Source organism: Gracilinanus agilis, chromosome 1 (assembly GCF_016433145.1).
Source record: "Gracilinanus agilis isolate LMUSP501 chromosome 1, AgileGrace, whole genome shotgun sequence".
Taxonomy (NCBI): domain Eukaryota; kingdom Metazoa; phylum Chordata; class Mammalia; order Didelphimorphia; family Didelphidae; genus Gracilinanus; species Gracilinanus agilis.
In genome coordinates, this window is record NC_058130.1 from 213661664 (window position 1) to 213684304 (window position 22641).

The following is a 22641-nucleotide window of genomic DNA, read 5'->3' on the forward strand; positions in this document are numbered from 1 at the left end:
GGGGGCAGCGGCGGCGGCAACAGCAGCGGCGGCGGCCGCAGCAGCAGCAGCAGAGACAGCGGGAGACGCCGGAGCGAGCGCCCGGCTCCAGCACCACCCATGGCGAAGGAGAAGAAGAGGGCTCTACTCGAGCTCCTGCACCGAGACGGCAACCAGCTGTGCGCGGACTGCGGGGCACCTGGTGAGCTAAGTGGAGGGGGCCGGGGGCGGACTGGGGTAAGGGGGGGGCCTCTGGGTCCTGGACATCCCTTTCTGTCAGCCCGCCGGATACCTACCTGTCTGCCTGTGTGCGCCTTCCCCTGCCCGGATGGGAGACCACCTGGGACTCTCCCCCCACCCCCACCCCACTGGGATCTGGGGACCAGTTGGCATGGGGGAGGGGGGAGCTCTTTGCCTTCCTCACAAGGGGAAAGTGGGTGGGTGTCTCGGGTGGCTCTCTCCTAGTCCCCGCCCTTACCCCTTAGCTACCTTCCTTTCTCCTCCTCACTGCGGGGGTCCCAACCTCCTCACCTTTCTCTTTCCCGTAAGGGCTGAAGGACCTTCGTGCTGCCCCCTAGAGGGGAAGGTCACGTCCTGGGAACGCTGCACCTGTTTGCCCCCTTCCTAGCTTAGGGGGAGGGTAGCCTAGGTGTGTGCACCTTCCCATCTCCCATACAGTTCATCTCTCTATGTCTTGAACCTGTCTCCTCTTGGAAGTTTCTCCTTCCCTTTAGGGCATGGAAGTTATCCGTATGGGTGGGGGCTGGGGAAAGGGAGAGCAGCCACCTCACCGCTGTCCCTGACGGAATTCCCAGAGACCCTCATCCTTTCCTCGCCTTTCTTCTTCCTCCTTCCCTTCTCCTCCCACCCCCTCCTCCTCCGATGTGTGTTTTGCTTTCACCCACTGCCCCATTGCAAAACAGCTCCACTGAAAAGAGGAAATCGTGGCGGGGTGATTAGGGAGGAGGGTGTCTGAGTCCCATGAAGGTCCAGCTCAGGAGAGGAAGAAAGGGTGTAACCAACTCCTGGCCATCCTTCCCATCCTGAGCCTGAGTCTGAGCCCAAGATTACCTCTCTAGGAGAGAGGTTCGGGGAGGAAAAAAGAGTGTTCACATCACCCCCATTTTGAAGAACTACACGGATAAAAATCTAGAGCAGTATGGAGGCAGCCAGGAATCTACCTGTATTCCTGGGCCTAAGTGCAGGTGTTATCTGAAGGGACCATCCCCGTTCCCTGCTCCTCACTAAGAACCAATGAACTTGTTTTCCATCAACTGGAGGAGAGGAATCATCATGTTCTTGTGGGAAGAGCACTGAATGTCAGAAGACCTGAGTTCATAGTCCCTCTTCCTCTGTGAACTCGGGCAAGTTGCTTTGCCCAAAGGGCACTCGGTTTTCCCATCTACAAAATGAGATTAGTTGATCTCTCTTCCAGCTTAAACATTCTGTGGGATTCTGTAAAAGAAGAGAGTTAAGAGTCTCTGGGGCTAGAATGGACCTTTAAAGGTCATTTAATCAGTTAGGGTGGTGCAGTGTATAGAGGACTGAACCCAGAGGCAGGAAGACCTGAGTTCAAATCCAACCTCAGGCATTTATTTCCTAGCTATGTGACCCTGGGTAATTCAATTAACTGCTATCTACCTCAGTTTCCTTAACTGTAAAATGGGGGTGATAATAATAGTACTATCCTAATAGGGTTGTTGTAAGGATCAAATGAGACATTTGTAAAACAACTGAAGATAATCAACAGAGGGAAGTCACTAACATGTATACTGTTACCTCAGCATTCATTTACCCACCAGGACCACAAAAACCAGTAGGGTCCATCTTAATCAAGAAGAGGCTATTTATTTAGCTTTCTCCCTCATTCCCCTCCTTCTGCCATGACCTATAGGAGCCTGTACTCTGTTGGGCCTATAATGTGGAGTTGGACCAGTTACAACTATGCCTGTATATCTGCCCTGCTTCGGAGGATGGAAGCTTTTACTGGACTCCTCTGGGAGACATTCACCCAACTTACACAGAAGCTCTGGTACTTGCTATGTTTTCCAGAGAAACGTTCCCCGTTGGTTCCATCTGACTATATTGGCAGCTTTCCCCCCTTCCTTGGGCCCCCCTCACCCCTGCCAAGTCTCCCTGTCCTTGCTTATCAGGCTTCTGGATATGGGAATGATGAAGGCAAGGGACAGTTGGTTGAGATTGCGATCTGTTAGAATAGGGCAATCTGAATGGGAGCATAAAGCACCAAGTGCCTTTTTAGTACTACCAGCCTAGATCTTTATACCATGGAGTGGGGGGTGGAGGAGTAGGAAGAGTAGGAAGTGATGGGGAAAAAGCAGAACCACATTCTGGGCCACATTAATATAGCAGAAATGACAGAAGTGGTTTTTTAATCCCTCCTCTTTCTCCCCAAAGAAGGCTCATTTCACTTGGCTGGGGTTTGTTCTATGGTCCAGACCTAATTTCATCAGCATGGGGAACTCTTCCTTTGGACTTTCCTTCTACTGATTCAGAGCTTTTGTTCCTTAGTGTCTTAAGAAAGTGGGGAGAAGAGGAGCAGCTGGGTGACTCAGTGACTAGAAGGCCAGAGATGGAAGGCCTTGGGTTTAAATCTGGCCTCAGTTACGTCCTAGCTATGTGACCCTGGGCAAGTCACTTAACCCCAATTGCCTAGCTCTTCCCGTTCTTCTTCCATGGAAGTGATGATAGTATCAATTCTAAGACAGAGAAGGTAAGGGTTATTTAAAAAAAAAAAAAGAAAGAGAAGAAGGAAGGGAGAGAAAGAAAAGAGTAGAGTTACCCATGCTCACAGAGCCAAAATATGTGTCAGAAGCAGTGTTCAAACTCAGGTCTGCCTGACTCCCAGGATAGCCCTTTAGATACCATTATATACTATGCTAGGTTGGCCCAATGGATAGAACATCTGGCCTCAGACCTTTATTAGCTGTGTGACCTTGGGCAAGTCACTGAACCTTGTTTGCCTCAGTTTCCTCATCTCTAAAATGAACTGGAGAAAAATGGCAAACCACTCCAGTATCTTTGCCAAGAAAACCCCAACTGGAGTCATGAAGAGTAGACTCCTTTTCTCATGACATCATGGTATATAGTACTTTGCATCTAAAATCTCATTTTGATCTTCACAACAACTGTGGCAGGTAGGTGCTGTTATTATTCCCATTTTGCAGATGAGGATAACGCAGGAGAAAAGGGCTAAGTGATTTGACCAGAGTCATAGAGCTAGTAAGTGATTGAGGCAGGAATCCAAACTCAAAGTACAGAATTCTGTTTACTTCGACATCTTGCCACCTCTGCGTATAGTTCTATGTGTGTGTCTATATACAGACCCCCTAAGCATATATATGTGTATGTTCACGTGTTTACTTTTTTGTGTATATTCACACTGCAAGTAAGCTGAGGCATACAGACAAACTTCTTCCTACCTGCCTCCACACTGCTTGGGATTATATGAGCATACATATATTTATACACATAAATAATGCATTGTACACCTGCGTATAGATATATTCATTCATCATATTTTTATTGAATGTATTTTATCCATATGTATCTATTCCTACATCCATCTATAAATAGACTTGTAATCTTATTGGCACACAGGTCTTCTCACTGACATAGACTCAGGCTCAAGCAGATGTCCCTCTTCAGTCTTTCAGTAAATCCTCCAAAGAGAGTGAGCCCCGTGTCCTGGAGGCTTCACCCTAGTTCTTTTTAATATTCTCTGGATATCCCTGAAAACCCTATGGCTGTTCCTCTGTTATTCCTTCCTCTTGTGATACGAACAGCCCACCCCTTATCTAGTCATGCGTGGCCTTTGTCTTCTGCCTCACTTGCTTCTCAGATGTAAGTCAGGCATCATCTCTAATCACCCACCACAAGCCTTTCCACTGCTGAGTCAAAGGATCAGAGTCCCCATCACACCTTGGATGCTTACTGCCTGTGGGATGACTTTTCCTTAGTTGGACTAGATGGCCTCCAGCTTCTTCTAGCTTAACTTCTCTTTCATTGTCACCCTCAAACCTACCTTTCAGAGGTATTGTGGGAACACATGATCCCTTTTTTTAAAAACCCTTCTGTCTCAACATCAATTCAAAGATAGAAGAGCAGCAAGGGATAGACAATTGGGACTAAGTGGCTTGCCCAGGGTCACACAGATAGGAAGTGTTTGAGGCTAGATTTGAACCTCCCACTCCATGCCTGTCACTCTACCACTGTACCACCTAGTAACTCCAGGATACAGGATCTTTTTTTTTTTTTTCAATTACATGTAGAAAATTTTTGACAATTGTTTTCTGACATTTTATGATTCAGATTTTCTCCCTCTCTCCCTCCCCACCTCCCCAAGGCAGTAAATAGTCTGATGTAGGTTATACCAGTGCTTTCATGCAATATATATTTTCATATTCCCAGTGACTGGACATATATCACAAATACAATAAAAAAAACTCATAAAGGCAATAAAGTGAAAGATGGCATGCTTTGATTGCTATAAGATTACAACAGTTCTTTTTTTGGCTGTGGACAGCATTTTTTTTTTTTTAATCAAGTGTCCCTTGGACTTATCTTGGAACTTTGTTTTGCTGATAATAGTTTAGTCCTTCACAGTTGATCATTGTACAATATTTCTGTTACCCATATGCACTGTTCTCCTGGTTCTGCCCACTTTACATCACTTCATATAAGTCTTTCCAGATTTTTCTGAATCATCCCGTTCTTCATTTCTTATGGAGTAATAGTATTCCATTATAACCATATACCACAACTTGTCCAGCCATTCCCCAGTTGATGGGCACCCTCTCATCTTCTAGTTCTTTGCCACTACAAAAAGAGCTGCTTAAAAAAAAAAAAAAAAGCTGCTAAAAATGTTTTTGTGTAAGTAGATCCTTTTCCCCTATTCCTGATCTCTTTGAGATACAGACCCCTATAATAGTTTTGCTGAGTCAGAGTATGCATAGTTTTATGGGTCTTTGGGCATGGTTCCATATTGCTTTCCAGAATGGTTCACAGTTCCACCAACAGTGTATTAGAGCCCCAATTTTCCCACATCTCCTCCAACATTTATTTTCCTTCTTGGTCATATTAGCTAATCTGATAGGGGTGAGGTGGTATCTGAGTTGTTTTAATTTGCATTTCTTTAATCAATAGTGATTTAGAGCACTTTTTCATATGACTATAGATTTAATTTCTTTGTCTGAGAACTGCCTGTTCCTATCAGGACCCATGATCTTGAACAAGGCTTGTAGTAAAGCCAGAGGAATTATCTTCCTTGGAATGAGGGTGTGCCCCTCCCAGAGAAGGAAGGAGAAGTCATCTCTAGCACTCTCCCTGCCGGTTAGGTGATTATTCCAACTGTAGGTCTGTGATCTTATGAGCCTAAAAGCTAAGTCTATGGTCTTAGGGAGTAGAAGTTTTTGGATATGGGTGGGTTGAGGAAATAATGGGTGCAATCATCTTGATGCATCTTAAGTAAATATATTTTAAAATTAAATTTTTTGTTTCATTTATGTATATGTGCAGAGAAACACAAAAGTGGTAGCGATTATTATTTTAAGCTTTGATTACTTATACCTGCTTTCAAAATCAAACCATTAAGTACAAGAAAATCAAACCTTCTATTAAAAAAAATATATTAGAACAGGATTTCCTTCTAGGTAACGGAATCTTCAGCTCTGACTAACTGGCACCTGCCTGTTCTCTTCTACTAAGAAATCCTGAACTCTTCCCGCCTCTAAAAGAGACAGAGGGAGAGATTAAGAAAATCCCTTTAACACCAAACTAAGACTTTAGGGACATTTTGCATATAGCAGTAACCCTGGAACTGGACCTGTCAGGGGTAAAAGAGATATACCTTGGGAACAGTGTTTATAGTCACAAAATAGCTGTTAAAAGAGAATCACAGGGCAGCTGGGTAGCCCAGTGGATTGAGAGTCAGGCCTAGAGACGGGAGGTCCTTGGTTCAAATCCAGCCTCAGACACTTCCCAACTGTGTGACCCTGGGCAAGTCACTTGACCCCCATTGTCCACCCTTACCACTCTTCCACCTAGGAGCCAATACACAGAAGTTAAGGGTTAAAAAAAAAAAAAAAGAATCCTTTAAAAAGGGAATTCACCAAGCAGTACAAGCTCTCAGGGTGTTCTTTTGGAAAGCTGGGGCCTGTGTCATTGGAATCTGTTACCCTAAAAACTACAATTCCCAGCAAAACTAGATCCCCATATTTTATAGCCTCAGGAATGTGAGATATGGAATGAGGCCTGCAAGTGGAGGGGAAGGAGTGCCAGTTTGTCGTTGGGTCCTTTCAATCATGTCTGATTCTTTGTGGCCCCATTTGGGGTAATCTTTCAGAGGTACGGGAGTGGTTTGTCATTTCCTTCTCCAGGGGAGAGCCCCAAATGGGACCCTACCTTAAACACCCCTACCTTTCATGGAATGGGTACAAGTTAATTGCGTTCTAGAACTAGGAACATAGAGAAAATGAAGCGGATAGCAAAACAAATGGTTGGAAGAAGGGTTTTTCAGGAGCCCTTGGGGCCGAACTCACCTGTGTGCTGATGAGCAGAGGCCAGGCCCTCATTAGTCTTTAGGTACGCCCAGGAATAAATTCACCAGAAATTCTTACTTCCCTATTTCTTCTTACCCCCTCCCCCACCCCAGAACTGGATTTCTGTTTGTCCAAAGAGAACGCCGAGCCAAAGTGGGGGACTGGGGAGGGGTGGGTGGGGCGAAGCAGATGGGTCGTGGCTTTGGCCTCAATTCGTTGAGGTAGACCTGTTTTATGTTCCATACCTGTGAAAATGAGAGCGCCAATGTTTGGAATTGGGAAACTGTTCCCTCTACATTCTGCATGCAGTCATTCAGCCCATTCCCTTTCTCAATAAGGAGGGGCTCGATGGCTGCACATTAGATTTATTTGGGTGTTTTTTGGGCCTGGAACGATACAAAGTTCACCTTTTTTGTGCCCATCCCCCTCCCCCTGGCAGTGGTGGCGTTTATGGCGGTAGGAAACCTAGCCCTTGATACTTTGGTTTATGCAGTAAACTGGGCTGACTCATGGCATGAGCTGCACTGTGCGTCAGCAAAAGAATGCATCCCCGGCTTCTACCCCCAAGGCTCAGCTCTGTGCACAGCCTGCCACTCCGGTCTCCGTCTTTGTGTCTAGGTGCTCTGAAGGAGGCGGGGAAGTGGGGGGTTTGTCTGGCCAAGGAGGTCCGCATCAGAAATCCAGGGGAAGGGAGTGGGACTCCCCAGATGTCCCTCCTCCTGTGCCTCTCTGCCTGACGCTTTCTGGGAGGTAGCATCCACCCCCATTGGTCCCCGATGTGCTAGCCTGCCCTTTTAAAATATTGAAAAGGATTCCTGAAAATGAGACCGACATCTTACTCTTTGGTGGAGCAGGAGGTGGCCCCCTCCATGGTGTGGTGTGGAGGGGTGCCGGGAAGGTTAGCTACTGCCGAGAACTTTGGTGGAAGGATATGTGAGTATGAACCAGTATAGACATGTGTACACACACAGACATTCACACACACATGCATGTGCACCCGTGTGTATCTACACACATAGTTAAGATGAGGCTGGTTGTATTTCTGCCTCTGTGATTTTGCAAGGGGATTCCCCCATTTATGGAATGGATTCTCTCCTCACATCTATTCCTTTAAAAAAAAACATTTTGGGGGGGCAGCTGGGTAGCTCAGTGAATGGAGAGCCAGACCTAGAGACGGGAGGTCCTAGGTTCAAATCTGGCCTCAGACACTTCCGAGCTGTGTGAACCTGGGTAAGTCACTTGACCCCCATTGCCTAGCCCTTACCACTCTTCTGCCTTGGAGCCAATACACAGTATTGACTCCAAGACACAAGGTAAGGGTTTAAAACAAAACAAAACATTTTTCTAATCCTTACCTTCTGTCTTAAAACCAATACTATGTATCGGGTTAAGGGACTTGCCCAGGGTCACACAGCTAAGAAGTATCTGAGACCAGATTTGAACCTGGGACCTCCCATCTCTAAGCCTGGCTCTCCATCCACTGAGCCACCCAGCTGTCCCCTCCTCACATCTATTCTTAAAAAAAAAAAAAAAAAAAAAAAAAAAATTTTTTTAAACCCTTAGAATCAATACTATGTATTGGTTCCAAGGCAGAAGGGCTAGGCAATAGGGGTTAAGGGTTTGCCACCCAGCTTGCCCCCTCTTCACATCTATTCTTGCAATCCCTAACTTCCTTCTGAATATGAATTCTCAACCTTTTTTGTCTTGGGTCCCTTTGTCAGTCTGATGAAGCCTTATGGACCTCTTCTCAGAAGAATGTGTCTGATCGTGGAGGAGTTTGGTTTAGTTTTGAGGCTGTCTCCCTTAGCTGGACGAAGTAGAGCAGCTGCTCATGACCCCAATTCTGATATCAATCAGCATTGAAGCTTTAACCTGCTTCATTTTTCTTACCTGGGCTGGTTTGGCACTCCTTAGGCATCCTGGTGATCCCCTCTCCCACCGCATCCTCGGTGGTGTGGCCATGTTGGTTATCCAGTCAGCTTGAACCGGATGGCAGCTCAGACTTCTCAAGAGAGATTAACAGCTATCGATCATGCCATAATATTGCTGTTGTCATTGTTTGGAGGTTGTTTTTTAAACCTTTACCTTCTGTCTTAGAATTAATATCCAAGAATCCAATCTTAGAATCAAGCAACTAAGTATCAGTTCTAAATTAGAAGAGCAACCTGGGATTAAGTTCCTTGCCCAGGGTCACACAGATAAGTGTCTGAGGTCAGATTTGAGCCCAGGCCTTCCCATCTCTACACCTGGCTCTCGATCCACTGAGCCACCTAGCCGTAATATTGTTTTTAACTGAGTAAAATAAATAGGATTACAAAGGAAAGCAATTCCATTGAAATAATGATGTAATTTTTTCCCCATCCACGGCAGAGACCCCTGAAATCTGTCTATAGACCTCAGGCTTTAGAGCATAGCTTAGGTGTGTTATAAATAAAAATTAAACTTCCCTCACACAGGTGCCATTCACTGCTAGAGACCTTTACTGATTCCAACATAAACAGGGATTCTTTTATTCTTCCATCACAAGAGACATCCCAGACTTGAAAAGAAGATCTCTTCTTAGAGCTCTCAGGGCAACTCCAATCTGAGCAAATCTTGGGATGAGGAAAAAAGTGAGCACTAACAGTGACTTTCCACTCATGCTCCCTAACCCCAACCATGTCATCATTTTACTTTTATATTTGTGTCCTTGGCTCCTGGCACAGTACCTGGCACGTAGTAGGTGCTTGACATATATATATATGCATGCTGATGGATTGACCTCCACCCAGTAGCTTTCTCTTCCTCCTAAGATTTTTTGTTTAGTTGCTTTTCAGCCCTGTCCAACTCTTTATGGCCCCATTTGGGGTTTTCCTTCCAGATCCTGGAGTAGTTTTGCCATTTCCTTCTCTAGCTCATTTGACAGATGAGGAAAGTGAGGCAAACAGGGTTAAGTGACTTGCCCAGGATCACACAGCTAAGAAGTGTTTGAGGTCAGATTTGAACTCAAAAAGAGGAAGAATCTTCCTTTTTTTTTTTTTTCTTCCAATACTAAGTATTGGTTCCAAGGCAGAAGAGCAGTAAGAGCCAGGCAACTTTGGTTAAGTGACTTGTCTAGGATCACACAGCTAGAAAGTATCTGAGGCCAGATTTGAAGAGTAGTCTTTAGACTCTAGGCCTGACACTCTTTCCACCTTGCCACCTAGCTGCACCATCTTAGTTACTTCATATTAATTTGTATATTACTTCTATTGACTTTTCCAGGTGCAAGTTCCATTCCCCACTAAAAGTGTAAGCCACTTAAAGACAGGACAATTTTGGTTTTGCTTTATTTCCTCATTAGCCAGCCCAGAGCACAGTGTCTAGCCCATAATGGATGTGTGTAATAAATATTTATTTGAATTTAATATATTTAAGTGTATCCCCTGAAATATGTTGATGTCATTACAACATCATTCCTTTAGGGATTGGCAGTGACTCCAATGAAGACAAAGCAGCATGGGGCAGTGAGAAGATAGCTGAATGAGACCTGTACCCTAGTTTTGGCTCTGTTACTAATTTACTACATGACCCAGGGCTACTGATTTTTCTCTGGACTTTGCTTTCCTCCTTGATAAAATGATATTAGGTAAATTCTTTTTTTTTGTAAAAATTTTTCCATGGTTTCACGATTCATGTTTTCTCCCTCTCCTCATCCCCTCCCCACCAGAGTTGACAAGCAATTCCACTGGGTTATACTTATGTATGTTGTCATTTGAACCCATTTTCATATTATTCATTTTTGTAAAAGAATAATCCTTTAAAACCAAAACTGCAAATCACATTTTAGGCAATTTCTAAGCCCCCTTACAACTCTCAAGACTCAAGGATTAGGGTAGCTAGATATCATAGTGGATAGAGTGCCAGGCCTCGACAGTAACTAGCTGTGTGACCCTGAGCAAGTCACTTATTCCTAATTGCTCTTAGAATTGATATTGACAATGTAAAGGTTAAAAAATAAAATAAAATAAAGACAGAAGGATTTCCAGATTCTCATTTAAATAGCCTCTGGAACTCCACTCCCTTTGGAGAGACTGCAGGACCCTGCCGACTGAGAGCTTCCCAGGAGGATCTGAAAATAGAGAGATTTTCTGCCTATTATCTGTCTCTCTATATTGAATTACCATTTCAGTAATAGCTTCATCTCTAGCTCCCAGCTTGTGTGGCACCCTATCAAACTGGGTGGCCTTTTCTAAATCATGTGCCTGGCATGATGGAGGCCTCTCGGTGTCCCTGGAAAACACTTTCCAGCCCAGATCCATCTGATAGGCGTTGCAGCTTCTGATGAATCCTTCTGATTGGAAACTGAATCCGCTGCTGCAAATACTGGGATCTGGTTGTAAGGCAGGGGGAAGGGAGGGAGGAAATGTGCTATTCTCTGAGTTTTCTTACTGGAAAAGGAATGAATATAGATCTGTTCCCCACCTCCGCCTTCCACGTACATATACATACCTTGGGTTTTTAGCAATAGATATATGTGATGCCCAGTTCTTTTGTAGGGGGAAGGAAAGGGGTGGATTGTAATTTTTCTGGTAACAGCTTTGTTGAGTTACCCAGTTGCTTTAGGATTTTAACTGAAATGGCTTCTGAACTCTTTGATCTGGTCTGATCCCCTTGAACTCCAAGATAGATCAAAATCTTGCTTGGGGTGGGGGGCTCAAACTAGCTAGGCTAGGCCCCCTTACTGAGAGGCAGGAAAGGGAGGTACCTCTAGCAAAGGGAAGGTCTGAAGTGACAGCAGTAAATGAGAACAGAGCTGGAGATGGAAGAAAAAAGGAACTAGGAGAGCTTTTCCCAGAACACACCCATTTACCATACTCTGTTAGTGCCCTCTCCCTCTCGCTTTTCCAATCTCTCTCTGTCTCCCTCTTTTCTTTCTCTTTTCCTTACACTTTCCTTCTTTCCCTCCCTCTCTTTCTTCCTCTCCATCTCCTTTCCCTTCACCTCTCTCTCTTCATTCCCTTTCATTCTCTCCTCTCCTCCCATCTCTTCTTCTCTCTTCCCTCCCCTTCCCTTCCCTGGCTCTCTCTGCACCCTCTTCTTCCTAGACCCTAGCTTTGTACCTCAGCTACCATTTTGGAGGATGGACAGGGGAAGGAATCCTGGGAGTGTACATTAGAAGGAACCTTCCATGTGGGTCATTTCCTGGCAAAGAATAAGATGAAATCTTCAATAAGACCCAGGAGTTGTCAGAGTAGATATTCCAGGTGAAGAGCTGCTTAGCAGACGGTGGCTCCCTGCTTTCCTCACCAGGCTGGCTTCTGTGTTTCCTGTAAGGGTGGCTGTCAGTACAGTTCTGTGATCTCAGTGCATGCCAAAGGAGTTCTCCTATTGTGACCTTGGCTCCCAAGAAACATGTTCCTTAGCACCTCCTGGTACAGTGGAAAAGACATTGGCTTTGGAGTCAGAAACCATGGTTCATATCTCTCCTCTGACACTTTTTACAAGTCAGTCAACCAGACATCCTGCTAAGTATTGACTAACACTACCTGCATGACCTTGGACAAGCTACAGAGACTTTTCCTGGACCTCAGTTTCCTCATTTGTTGAATAAAGGGGTGGAATTAGGTGGCAGTTGAGGTCCCTTCTAGATCTCAATGACTTTTTATGCTCCATATGGAACCATAGAGTTTATTCATTCCTATCTCCCACTCTTTTCTTTGTATTCCCAGCACTTAGCACAATGCCTGGCATATAGGAAGAGCTTAATAAATGTTTGTTGACTGACTGACTGACTGCTCTCCATCTTCTGTGCCAACCACTGACCTCCCTAGCTTCCTTTAAGTTCTTACTAAAATCCTACTTTCCCCAATCCCTCTTAATTCTAATGCATTCCCTCTGTTAATTGTTTCCTACTGATTATCTCTAGCTTGTTTGTACTTGTTTGGCATGATTGTGAGCCCCACCGAGACAACTAGGTGGTGACTCCATAGATAAAGAGCTGGGCCTAGAGATAGGAAGTCTTGGGTTCAAATTTGGCCTCAGATACTTTCTAGCTGTATGACCCTGGGAAAGTCACTTAACCTCAGTTGCCTAGCCCTTTCCATCCTTCTGCCGTGGAACCAATACTTTTTCAAATATATTTTATTTTCACAAGTACATGTAATAATTTTCAGCATGCATTTTCTGAAATTATAAGATCCACATTGTCTCCCTCCCTCTCTTACTTTCCGTCTTCAGAGATGGTAAGCAATTGATATGGGGAATACATGTATTATCATACAAAACATACTTCTATATTGGCTGCTGTCAAAAGAGAATTTTCATATAAAATCAAAACCCCAGAATAAAACCATAAATAAATTAATGTGAAAAACAATGCCTTGATCTGTATTCCTAATCCAACATTTCTCTCTCTGGAGATGGATAGAATTATTTGTTATAAGTCCTTCAGAATTGTCCTGGATCATTTTATTGCTGAGAGTAGCTCAGTCTTTCACAGTTGATCATCCTACAGTTTTACAGTTACTGTGTATAATGTTCTCCTGGTTCCTCTTATTTCTCTCTGCATCAGTTCATGTAGGTCTTTCCAGCTTTTTTCTGAAATCATCTTGCTCATCATTTGTTATAGCACAATAGTATTCCATCACTAAATATCCCACGGTTTGTTCAGCCATTCCCCAATTGATGTTCTAGAACTGATATTTATTCTAAGACAGAGAGGTGAGAATTTAAAAAACAAATAGATTGTAAGCTCCTCAAGGGCAGGGACTGTTTTCTGCCCCTTTTTATATCCTTGGTACTTTGTCCATAGTACATAGTTGGTACATAATGCTTAATAAATATTGATTGATGAATAGAGATCAATTGGTCAGCCAGCTGAATGTCACCACCTGAGGACTTGCAGGGGGTAGGAGGGAATGAGCTCTTCCAAGTAAATGAATTTTTCCAGATAATGGAAGCTCATCCCTTGAAGCACTAGCAATTTTTGAGTTTTAGTCATTTAAATAGAAATCTTTCTACATGCTTCCCTGTGTACTGGGAAATATCTATTTGGTAAAGAAAGTTTGTTAAAGCTGAGTTTTTGACCACAACAACTCATCAAGCAAAGTATGCTAAACACAATTTAACCTTTTCCTCATGACTCAGGACTACCATTATGAATACCACTACTTCCTGAAGTACTACTATGGTTGAGTCTCTCCCCTGCTTAAAAAAAATAGTCATTGGCTACACATGGCCTGATGAATAGAGAGTCCTGACTCTCTTTTGGCATCAGCTCTCCATGTTTTGGCTCTATTTCAGCCTTTCTAGTCTGATCTACGGGGCACCTGGGTAGCTCAGTGGATTGAGAGCCAGGCCTAGAGACGGGAGGTCCTAGGTTCAAATCCGGCCTCAGACACTTCCCAGCTGTGTGACCCTGGGCAAGTCACTTAACCCCCATTGCCTACCCTTACCACTCTTCCACCTATAAGTCAATACACAGAAGTTAAGGGTTTAAAATTTAAAAAAAAGTCATCTAGTCTAGTCTGATCTACTACCACCTTGAACACCCCTTCAATTGCAGCCAAACTGAACTATTTCCTGTTTCCTGAACTTGCATTCTGTATGATACAGTAGACAGGTGCTCTGACTTTACAGTCAGGTCTGGTTCAGATTTTGCTTCTGATGCCTTTGCCAGTGTGATAGTAGTTAAGTCACTAATTTCCCTAGTTATTTGTTTCTTTATCTGTAAAATGAAAGTGTTGGACTAAATGCTCTCTCTCTCTTTCCCTCTTTCCTTCTTTCCTTCCCTCCTCTCTCTCCCCCACCTCTCTCTCCTCTTTCCCTCCTCCCTCTTTCCCCCCTCTCTCCTTCTCTCCCTCCTCTAGCCCTCACCTTCTGTCTTAGAATCTATACCAAGTAACAAGGGCTAAGCAAATGGGATTAAATGATTTGCCCAGGGTCACACAGCTAGTCCGAGGCCAGATTTGAACCCAAATCCTCCCATTTCCAAACCTAGAACTCTATCCATGGTGCCAATTAGCTGCCCTCTAGAACCAATTTTTTTAACCCTTACCTTCTGTCTTAGAATCTATATCCAAGTGGCAAGGGCTAGGCAAATAAGGTTGAATGACTTGCTCAAGGTCACATAATTTGTCTGAAGCCAGATTTGAATCAAGATCCTCCCATTCCTAAAGCTGGCATTCTATCCACTGTGCCATCTAGATGTTCCAACTTAATTAGTTTTTTACCTGAATCAGTTTATCCTTCCTGAGGCAGCCTGGTGGTCCTCTACTTCTAGAGATTTGACTTAGTGAAAATATCCATTTGGCTTCAGCTCTATTGTAGCTCAGGACTTCTGAGTTCAAACTCTCCACCAACCACCAACTCTCCAGTAGCAGGTCTATGGGTACATGCCAACATTCCCAGTGAACCTTGTCTGTTTCATAGTTTAGTAATTGTTTTTCATTATATAACTAGGTCTCAATTAGTGCAACATAATGAATCCCTGACATGGTCACATTATTTGAATTTAGACTACTATAGTGTAATAATTAAAATGAGTTTGACATAAGAATTTTTAAAAGTTGTGGTCACCGTTTATAAAAATTAACTCTTAAGTCATGAGACCGTTAGTAGTTTTAGTGGCTTTATTACAGTAAGGTAGAGATAGTAAAGGGGAGGTAGAAAATATTGACTAGCTAAATACTCTATAATTATCAATCCAAAGAAATCCAGCTTAACTCCAACAAAGGCTCCCTCAGATCCCAATCTCCAACCAGAAGAGCAGGAGATTCTCAGCCTCCAGGTTCCAATCTCCGGGTGGAAGTCTATGAGAGTCTCTTCAGTCCAAGTCACCAACCAGAATCTCCAACTCAGAAATCCAATGCAGAGACACCTACACAACAGAATCCCTCCTTCAGCAAGAAGCCACCAAGGCAGCAGAAATCCAACACAGAGACACCAACACAGAAGTAGTCCAAGGCAGAAGAATCCCTCCAACACAGAAGTCCTCCTTCAGCAAGAGCCACCAAGACAGCAGAATGAATCAGAATGTCCTCAACTGGCTTTTATAAGCAGTTTTCTCCACATCACTTCCTGTCTCTCTGGTTTCTAGTTCCTTTCACTGTGGGCTGGTCTATAACATCTCAGGAACCAGTCATAGTCTCCCAATTTACCTAGCACTCTGGAGGGTGAAGGGAGGGGGGACAGGGCAGTGCTCGTGGTCTTTTAGGACTAAGCGTTAATGACTAAGTAAATGTGAAAGGTGGAGGACTCCAAGTTCTTGGTTAAGTTAAACAAAGAGTTTAAATTCTCTTTCACAACAGGTTGTAATTATGGCTAAAATATGGTCCCTGACTCCAGCCTAGTGGAACTATTCAATGATAATTCACATAATGCATCTACATCACAGGATTTATTAGTCACACTATTTGGGACCTCTCTGTAACTGGTTTACTTTCCTCTTATCTTATGTTATGCATTTAAAAGCATTCTTCTAAGAAGGGGTCTGTAGGCTTCCCTAGATTGCCAGAGGAGTCCATAACACAAAAAACCCCTATGACCCAGTTACTAGAGCTCAGTGAGTCAGGTAAGTATGTGGCTGTGGGATTGAGGGCAGAACAGTAGTGATTAAAAAAAAAAAAAAAAAAGTCGTACAGGAGCTGAATAATTGATCTTAGACTTAGAAAGAATTGTAAGAAATTCAATTTAGCAAGCATTTTTTATTTTTAAAAATATTTCCCCATGGTTACAGGATTCATTTTCTCTTCCTCCCCTCTTCCCTTCCCCCCCACCCCAACCTGCAAGGAATTCCACTGGGTTGTACAAATGTTATCACTTAATACTTATTTCCATATTATTCATTTTTGCAGTAGAACAATCTTTTAAAGCCAAAACCCCAAATCATGTACCCATATAAACAAGTGATGCCATATGTTTTTCTTCTAGGTTTCTACTTCCACAATTCTTTTTCTGGATGTGGGTAGTGTTCTTTCTCATACGTCCCTCAGAATTGTCCTGGATTATTGCATTGCTGCTAGTAGAGAAGTCCATTATATTAGATTGTGCCACAGTGTTTCATTTTCTGTGTACAGTGTTCTCCTGGTTCTGCTCATTTCACTCTGCATCAGTTCATGGAGGTTCTTCTAGTTCATATAGAAATCCTCCAGTTTATTATTCCTTTCAGCACAATAGTATTCCATCATCATCAGATAGCACAATTTGTTCATCCATTCCCCAATTGATGGACACCCCCTCATTTTCCAATTTTTTTTGCCACCACAAAGAGTGTAGCTAGGAATATTTTTGTACAAGTCTTTTTATTATCTCTTTGGGGCACAAACCCAGCAGTGGTATGGCTGGGTCAAAGGGCAGGCATTCTTTTAAAGTCCTTTGGGCATAGTTCCAAATTGCCTTCCAGAATGGTTGGATCAAGTCACAACTCCACCAGCAGTGTATTAGTTAACAAGCATTTATCAAGGACTCACTAGGTTTGCTAGGCACTGGCCACACAAAGACAAAAGAAAATAGCCCCTGTCCTCCAAGGGCTTCCACTCTGGCATTAACTGGTAAACTACAGTGTAAGAACTAATACAGATCTCATGCCTCCTAGTGCTGTGTTCCACACTTGCTATGAAACCACAAAAGAGGGTACATGCCTGTGCAACTTTTTTACATTAATACCTAGTGATTCGGAGTTAAAGTAAGCTAGATTTTTGAACAGGGACATAGTATCCTTTTGGCTGACTTTAAATATATCAAACCGTGCAATACCTAACTTGTGTCACAAATCAAATCCAGGACCTTGACATATAACTAGGGGAGTAGAGGGAAGGATATATTCCCTTGTATTCAGACCATGAACTTGGTGGACAGAATAATGGCTTTGCTGAAGCTGATCATTCAGTTGAACAATTTAACAAACAATTATTAAATACCTACTACGTGCAAGGTCCTGGAAATAGAGATGAAAAGAAGTAATCCATGGCAGCTAGGTGGCTCAGTGGATAGAGAACCAGGCCTGGAATTGTGGGGGAACCAGGGTTCAAATCTAACCTTAGGTACTTTTTAGCTATGTGACCTTGGGCAAGTCACTAAATCCCAGTTCCCTAGCTTTTATCATTCTTCTGCCTTGGAAACAATACTTAATATAGATTCTGAGATAGAAGGTAAGATTTTATAATGTTAGGGGAAAAAGAAAAAAAGAAATAGGCCCTGATATAATCAAAGAGCTTACATTCTATTGGGCACAAGCAACTTGTATGCAGGGTCAAGAATTATAACATATATTGTTGTTGTTTAGACATTTCTCAATTGTATCCAACTCTTTGTAATCCCATTTGGTTTTGGGGTGTTTTTTTTTTAAATAGATACTGGGGGCAGCTGGGTAGCTCAGTGGAGTGAGAGTCAGGCCTAGAGACAGGAGGTCCTAGATTCAAACCCGGCCTCAGCCACTTCCCAGCTGTGTGACCCTGGGCAAGTCACTTGACCCCCATTGCCCACCCTTACCAATCTTCCACCTATGAGACAGTACACCGAAGTACAAGGGTTAAAAAAAAATAGATACTGGCTTGCCATTTCCTTCTCCAGCTTATTTGACAGATGAGGAAACTGAGGCAAACAGGATTAAGTGACTTGCCCAGGGTCACACAGTCAGTGTCTGAGGCTAGATTTGAACTCAAAATTTTCCAGACTCTAGACCTGGCACTCTGACTACTATATCAGCTAGCTGCCCACAAAGTATATGTAAAGCATGACATAAGATAATTTCCAAAAGCATCTAACTGAGCACTAATGAGCAGGGGCCTTGGGAAGGACTTTGTGAGCTGTGAATGTTTCTACCATCCACAACTTCAGCATATTTCCCATTCCTGACCTCTCCTTAAGGACAAAGTACACTAGATTTGGAATAGAGGGATCTGGGTTTGAATCCTGATTGCCACTTTCTAGCAGTGTGACCCTAGGCAAATCATCTTACCTCTTTGGATCTCAGTTTCCTTCTCTATACAATGAGAGGGTTGGATAGATGGCCTTTAGAATTCTTTCCTAGCTCTAAATCTTTGATCCTTGCAGGTATCAAGCTCATACCCTATTTCTGTAGGCTTCGTTGTCCATTCTTTTGCCACTAAGATTTTTAAGACTCTCTCTCCCAGGACTATTTAGATTTTAGTGGGGAGCTCTTAAAGGTTGAAAATCCTTCTAAAAGCAAAGAAATGCATCTCTTAGAGGGAATATCAGGCCCCATAAAAGGCAGCATTAGCACTATTTAGGGGATAAAGTGACTTCTCAAACCAGACCCAGGGTGGCCTCCCCTCTCTACCTGTAAGCAGGCCCCAAAGCCTAAGATTTGTACCCCATAACACTTGTCATTCATTCTCTTCCCCTGGCATCAATGTTGTTAGAAATTCCACTGTAGTCCACTGGTTCCTTTTTTTCTTTAACCCCTTACTTTCTGCTTTAGTAACAGTTCTAAGACAGAAGGGCAAGGACTAGACAAATGGAGTTAAGTGACTTGCCCAGCGTCACATAGCTAGTCATTGTCTAGGGCCATATTGAACTCATGTCCTCCTGACTCCAGGCCTGATAGTCTATCTGCTGTGCCACTTAGCTGTCTCATTCCAGTGGTTCTTAACCTTCATATATGTCATCCATCTTTTGGACAGTCTGAAGCCTCTGGACATGTTCTCAAAGGAATGTTTTGAAGTGCATAAAATAAAAAATTCATAGGATTAGAAAGAAAACCAATGGGGGAAGCAAGGTGGCTCACTGGATAGAGGGCCAGGCCCTGAAACAGGAGTTGCTGGGTTTAAATCTGGCCTCAGACACTTCCTCTAACTGTGTGATCCTGAGTAAGTCACTTAATCCCCATTGCTCAGTCCTTACCACTCTTCTCCTTGGAACTAATATACAGTATTCATTCTAAAATTGAAGTTAAAGGTTTAAAAAAAGAAGGAAGGAAGGAGAGAGAGGGAGAGAGACAGGAAGGAAGGAAGAGAGGGAGGGAGGAGAGAAAGAAGGAAAGAAGGAAGGAAGGGAAGAGAGGAAGGAAAGGAGGTAGGAAGGTAGGAAGGAAGGAAAGGGGGGAGGGAAGAAGGAAAGAAGGGGAAAGAGGGAGGAAAGAAGAAAGGAAAGGGAAAGACGGAAGAAAGAAGGAAGGAAAGAAGGAAGAGGAAGGAAAGGAGGAAGGAAGGAAGGGGGAAAAAGCCCAATTATATTCAAATAAAGATGTATTTTTTTTTCGCTATCCAAGATCAAGGACCCCTCGATATCAGTCCACAGACTCATAGACCTCAGATTAAGAATCCTTGACTCTACCCAAATCCCTTTATTTGTGGGTCCTAGGACAGGGCTTTGAATAAATCAGGCTTAATTGCTATTAAATGCATTCTGCCTTTTTCCTTTTTTCACTATTTCGATTTTCTTGGGCATTTGAAGGAGGTGGCACATAGGCAGGTACCTCTGTGCTTATTGCAGAGGAGGTCAGGTGTGATTTCAGAATGCAAAAACTGCAGAGCCTGGCATTTCCCTTCTGATATATGCTGCGTCACCCTCAGGTCCTTACTGAGCGTCTTTGGTCCCAGTGGCACCGTATCTGGCAAGGAGACCATGCCCTGAGCAGGTCTGCATGGCAATGGATAGGCCCATTGTTCAGGTGGAACTGGTTGCTCTTGTCATATGAGAGGTAATCTTTGGCCAAATCCTATTGTTATCTCAGGGTCATGTCAACAACATAACTTGGGCAAAGGAATCCCTGCCTACCTAAGTGCCACTTTCCTCACATCCCCAGGAAAATCTAGAGAGTGAATGTGTGTGCCTGTGTGTGTATCTGTGTGTGTGTTTAAAGGCAAGGTAGACTCAGTGAGGAGAGGAGAAAATGTCCTTCCTTCTCTTCCTTACAGGAGTAGGAAACTGGCTGTGAAACAATGCAGTCAACATTAGATTCAGTTGGTGTATTGGTTAGCTTGGCTGAACTACTTTTTTCTCCCTCTTTATTTTTTTTATCATCTCAAGGGTTGGCTTGCTGGTTAGGGGAGTAAGAGGAAGGATACATTCAGAAATGATGGTGATGTGAAAGCAAATCATCTGAATAGAAAAATTCTTTCTAAAGAAAGCAAGGCAGAACTTCATAGTTATTAGGAAATGCATCCTGTAGTCTAGGCTTAATTCTGACTCATGGCTTATTGTGTATAATCCTCTCTAAGCCTCTGTTTCCATCTTGGGGAAACATGAAGGGTACCCTGAGAGGGAATTGACCTCCCCCCCCCCTTTTTTTTCCTAAAACCCTTACCTTCTGCCTCAGTATCAATTTTAAGACAGAAGAGTAGTAAGGACTAGGCATTTGGGGTTAAATGACTTGCCCAGGATCGCACAGCTAGGAAGTGTCTGAGGCCAGATTGGAACCCAGGTCCTCTTAGACTCCAGACCCACTATCCACTGGGTTACCTAGCTGCTCCAAATCGACCACTTTCAAAGTGTCTCCACGTCTCAGATTGAAAGATGTTGCAGGACCATTACAAGATCCTTGAGGGCAGGAAATAATTTCTTATTTATCTTTGTCTCTGGCTCACTCCACTTCTATCCCTATCTGAGTGCATGGGGGTACTTAAGAATTGTTTGTTGAATGAAAGAATGTGAGAATCATACATAAAGGTACCAGAAAGTTGCATTTTGGTTTAAGAATCTCTTCCTCCCTTTCAGCCTCCCCCTCCTCCCCTCAATCCCACCCCGTATATATACACATATATATGTATATAGATATGTAGCTATGGAGGGAGAGGGAAAGAGAGAGTCTTAAACCAAAAGACGAATATGTGAATGGAGAGAGACAGAGATAAAGAGGAGAGACAAACAGACAGGCAGGCAGACAGACCCAGAGGGAGATAGAAATACAGAGACAGAGATAGAGAGGAGAGACAGACAAGGAGATAGAAACACAGAGAGAGAGAGACAGAAATAGAGAGGAGAAAGTCTTAGAAAGAGACAGACCCAAAGGGAGGTAGAGACAGAGAGAGAGACTGAGATGCAGAGAAAGGGAGACACAGATACGGAAGGAGGTAGAAATACACAGAAACAGAGATGGAGACGAGAGAAGGAGAGAGTGCTTTCAGCTAAGTGTCTCCTGGGGCAGTCAGGAAGGACCACTTCCTTTTCCAGTACCTTGAATACAGCTCAGACTTCAGATGCATCAGCAAAAGCATCAGTCATCACCCTGCCTCCCAGACGTCAGCTCAGGTTGATGCTCTGTAGAGAAGACGTGATTGATCTGAATCTGAAGAGGGTATCTCTTTGAGCCACAAGTGACTCATCATCAGACACAATAAGACTCCATCACCAGACAGCATTTATTAAAGGAGAACCAAAGAAAGAGGGCACTATTTAATCTAAAGGGATGAATCACTAATGGTAGAATTTAAGGCACTGATAGGCTAGAAATTTTAGGGTAAAAGAACTGGGAATGGGATTGGAAGGGACCTTAGAAACCATCTAGTCCAATATCCTCATTTTACAGAGGAGGAAACTGAGGCATAGAGAGGTCTAAGTGGTACCCTAGAGCACACAGATAGTAAATATAGCAAAGCCAGGATTTGTACCCAATCCTTTGACTTCACCCCATCATGCTTACTGCTCCTTTGACTCACATCATATAGACAGTCCTTTAGTCTCATGCCCTGATGAAAACCTGCTAAATTTGGGGGGCAGCTAGGTAGCACAGTGGATAGAGCACCAGGCCTGGAATCAGGAGGACCTGGATTCCAATGTGACTTCAGACACTTCCTAGCTATGTGACTCTAGACAAGTCATTTAACCCCAATCGCCCAGCCTTTACCGCTTTCCTGCCAAACCTAACAGACTTTTTTCTTTTTTTTTTATTTCTTTTTTTTAAATTTTAAACATTTATTAATATTCATTTTTAACATGGTTACATGATTCATGCTCCTACTTTCCCCTTCACCCCCCGCATTCCCCCCACCCATGGCCAACCCACATTTCCACTGGTTTTATCATGTGTCCTTGATCAAGACCTATTTCCAAATTGTTGGTAGTTGCATTGGTGTGGTAGTTTCAAGTCCACCTCCTCAATCATGTCCACCCCAGCCCATGCGGTCAAGCAGCTGTTTTTCTTATATGTTTCCTCTCCTGCAGTCCTTCCTCTGGATGTGGG

General features: G+C 43.5%; 1 protein-coding gene across 1 annotated transcript in view; it reads left to right on the plus strand.

Annotated features, from left to right (window-relative positions):
* Positions 1-99: 99 nt before the first annotated feature.
* Positions 100-22641, plus strand: part of ADAP1 (ArfGAP with dual PH domains 1) — a 200169-nt gene continuing 177627 nt past the window's right edge. The window contains exon 1 of the mRNA XM_044660092.1: positions 100-181. Coding sequence (XP_044516027.1) covers positions 100-181 — 82 coding nt within the window. The remainder of the gene's footprint in view (positions 182-22641) is intronic.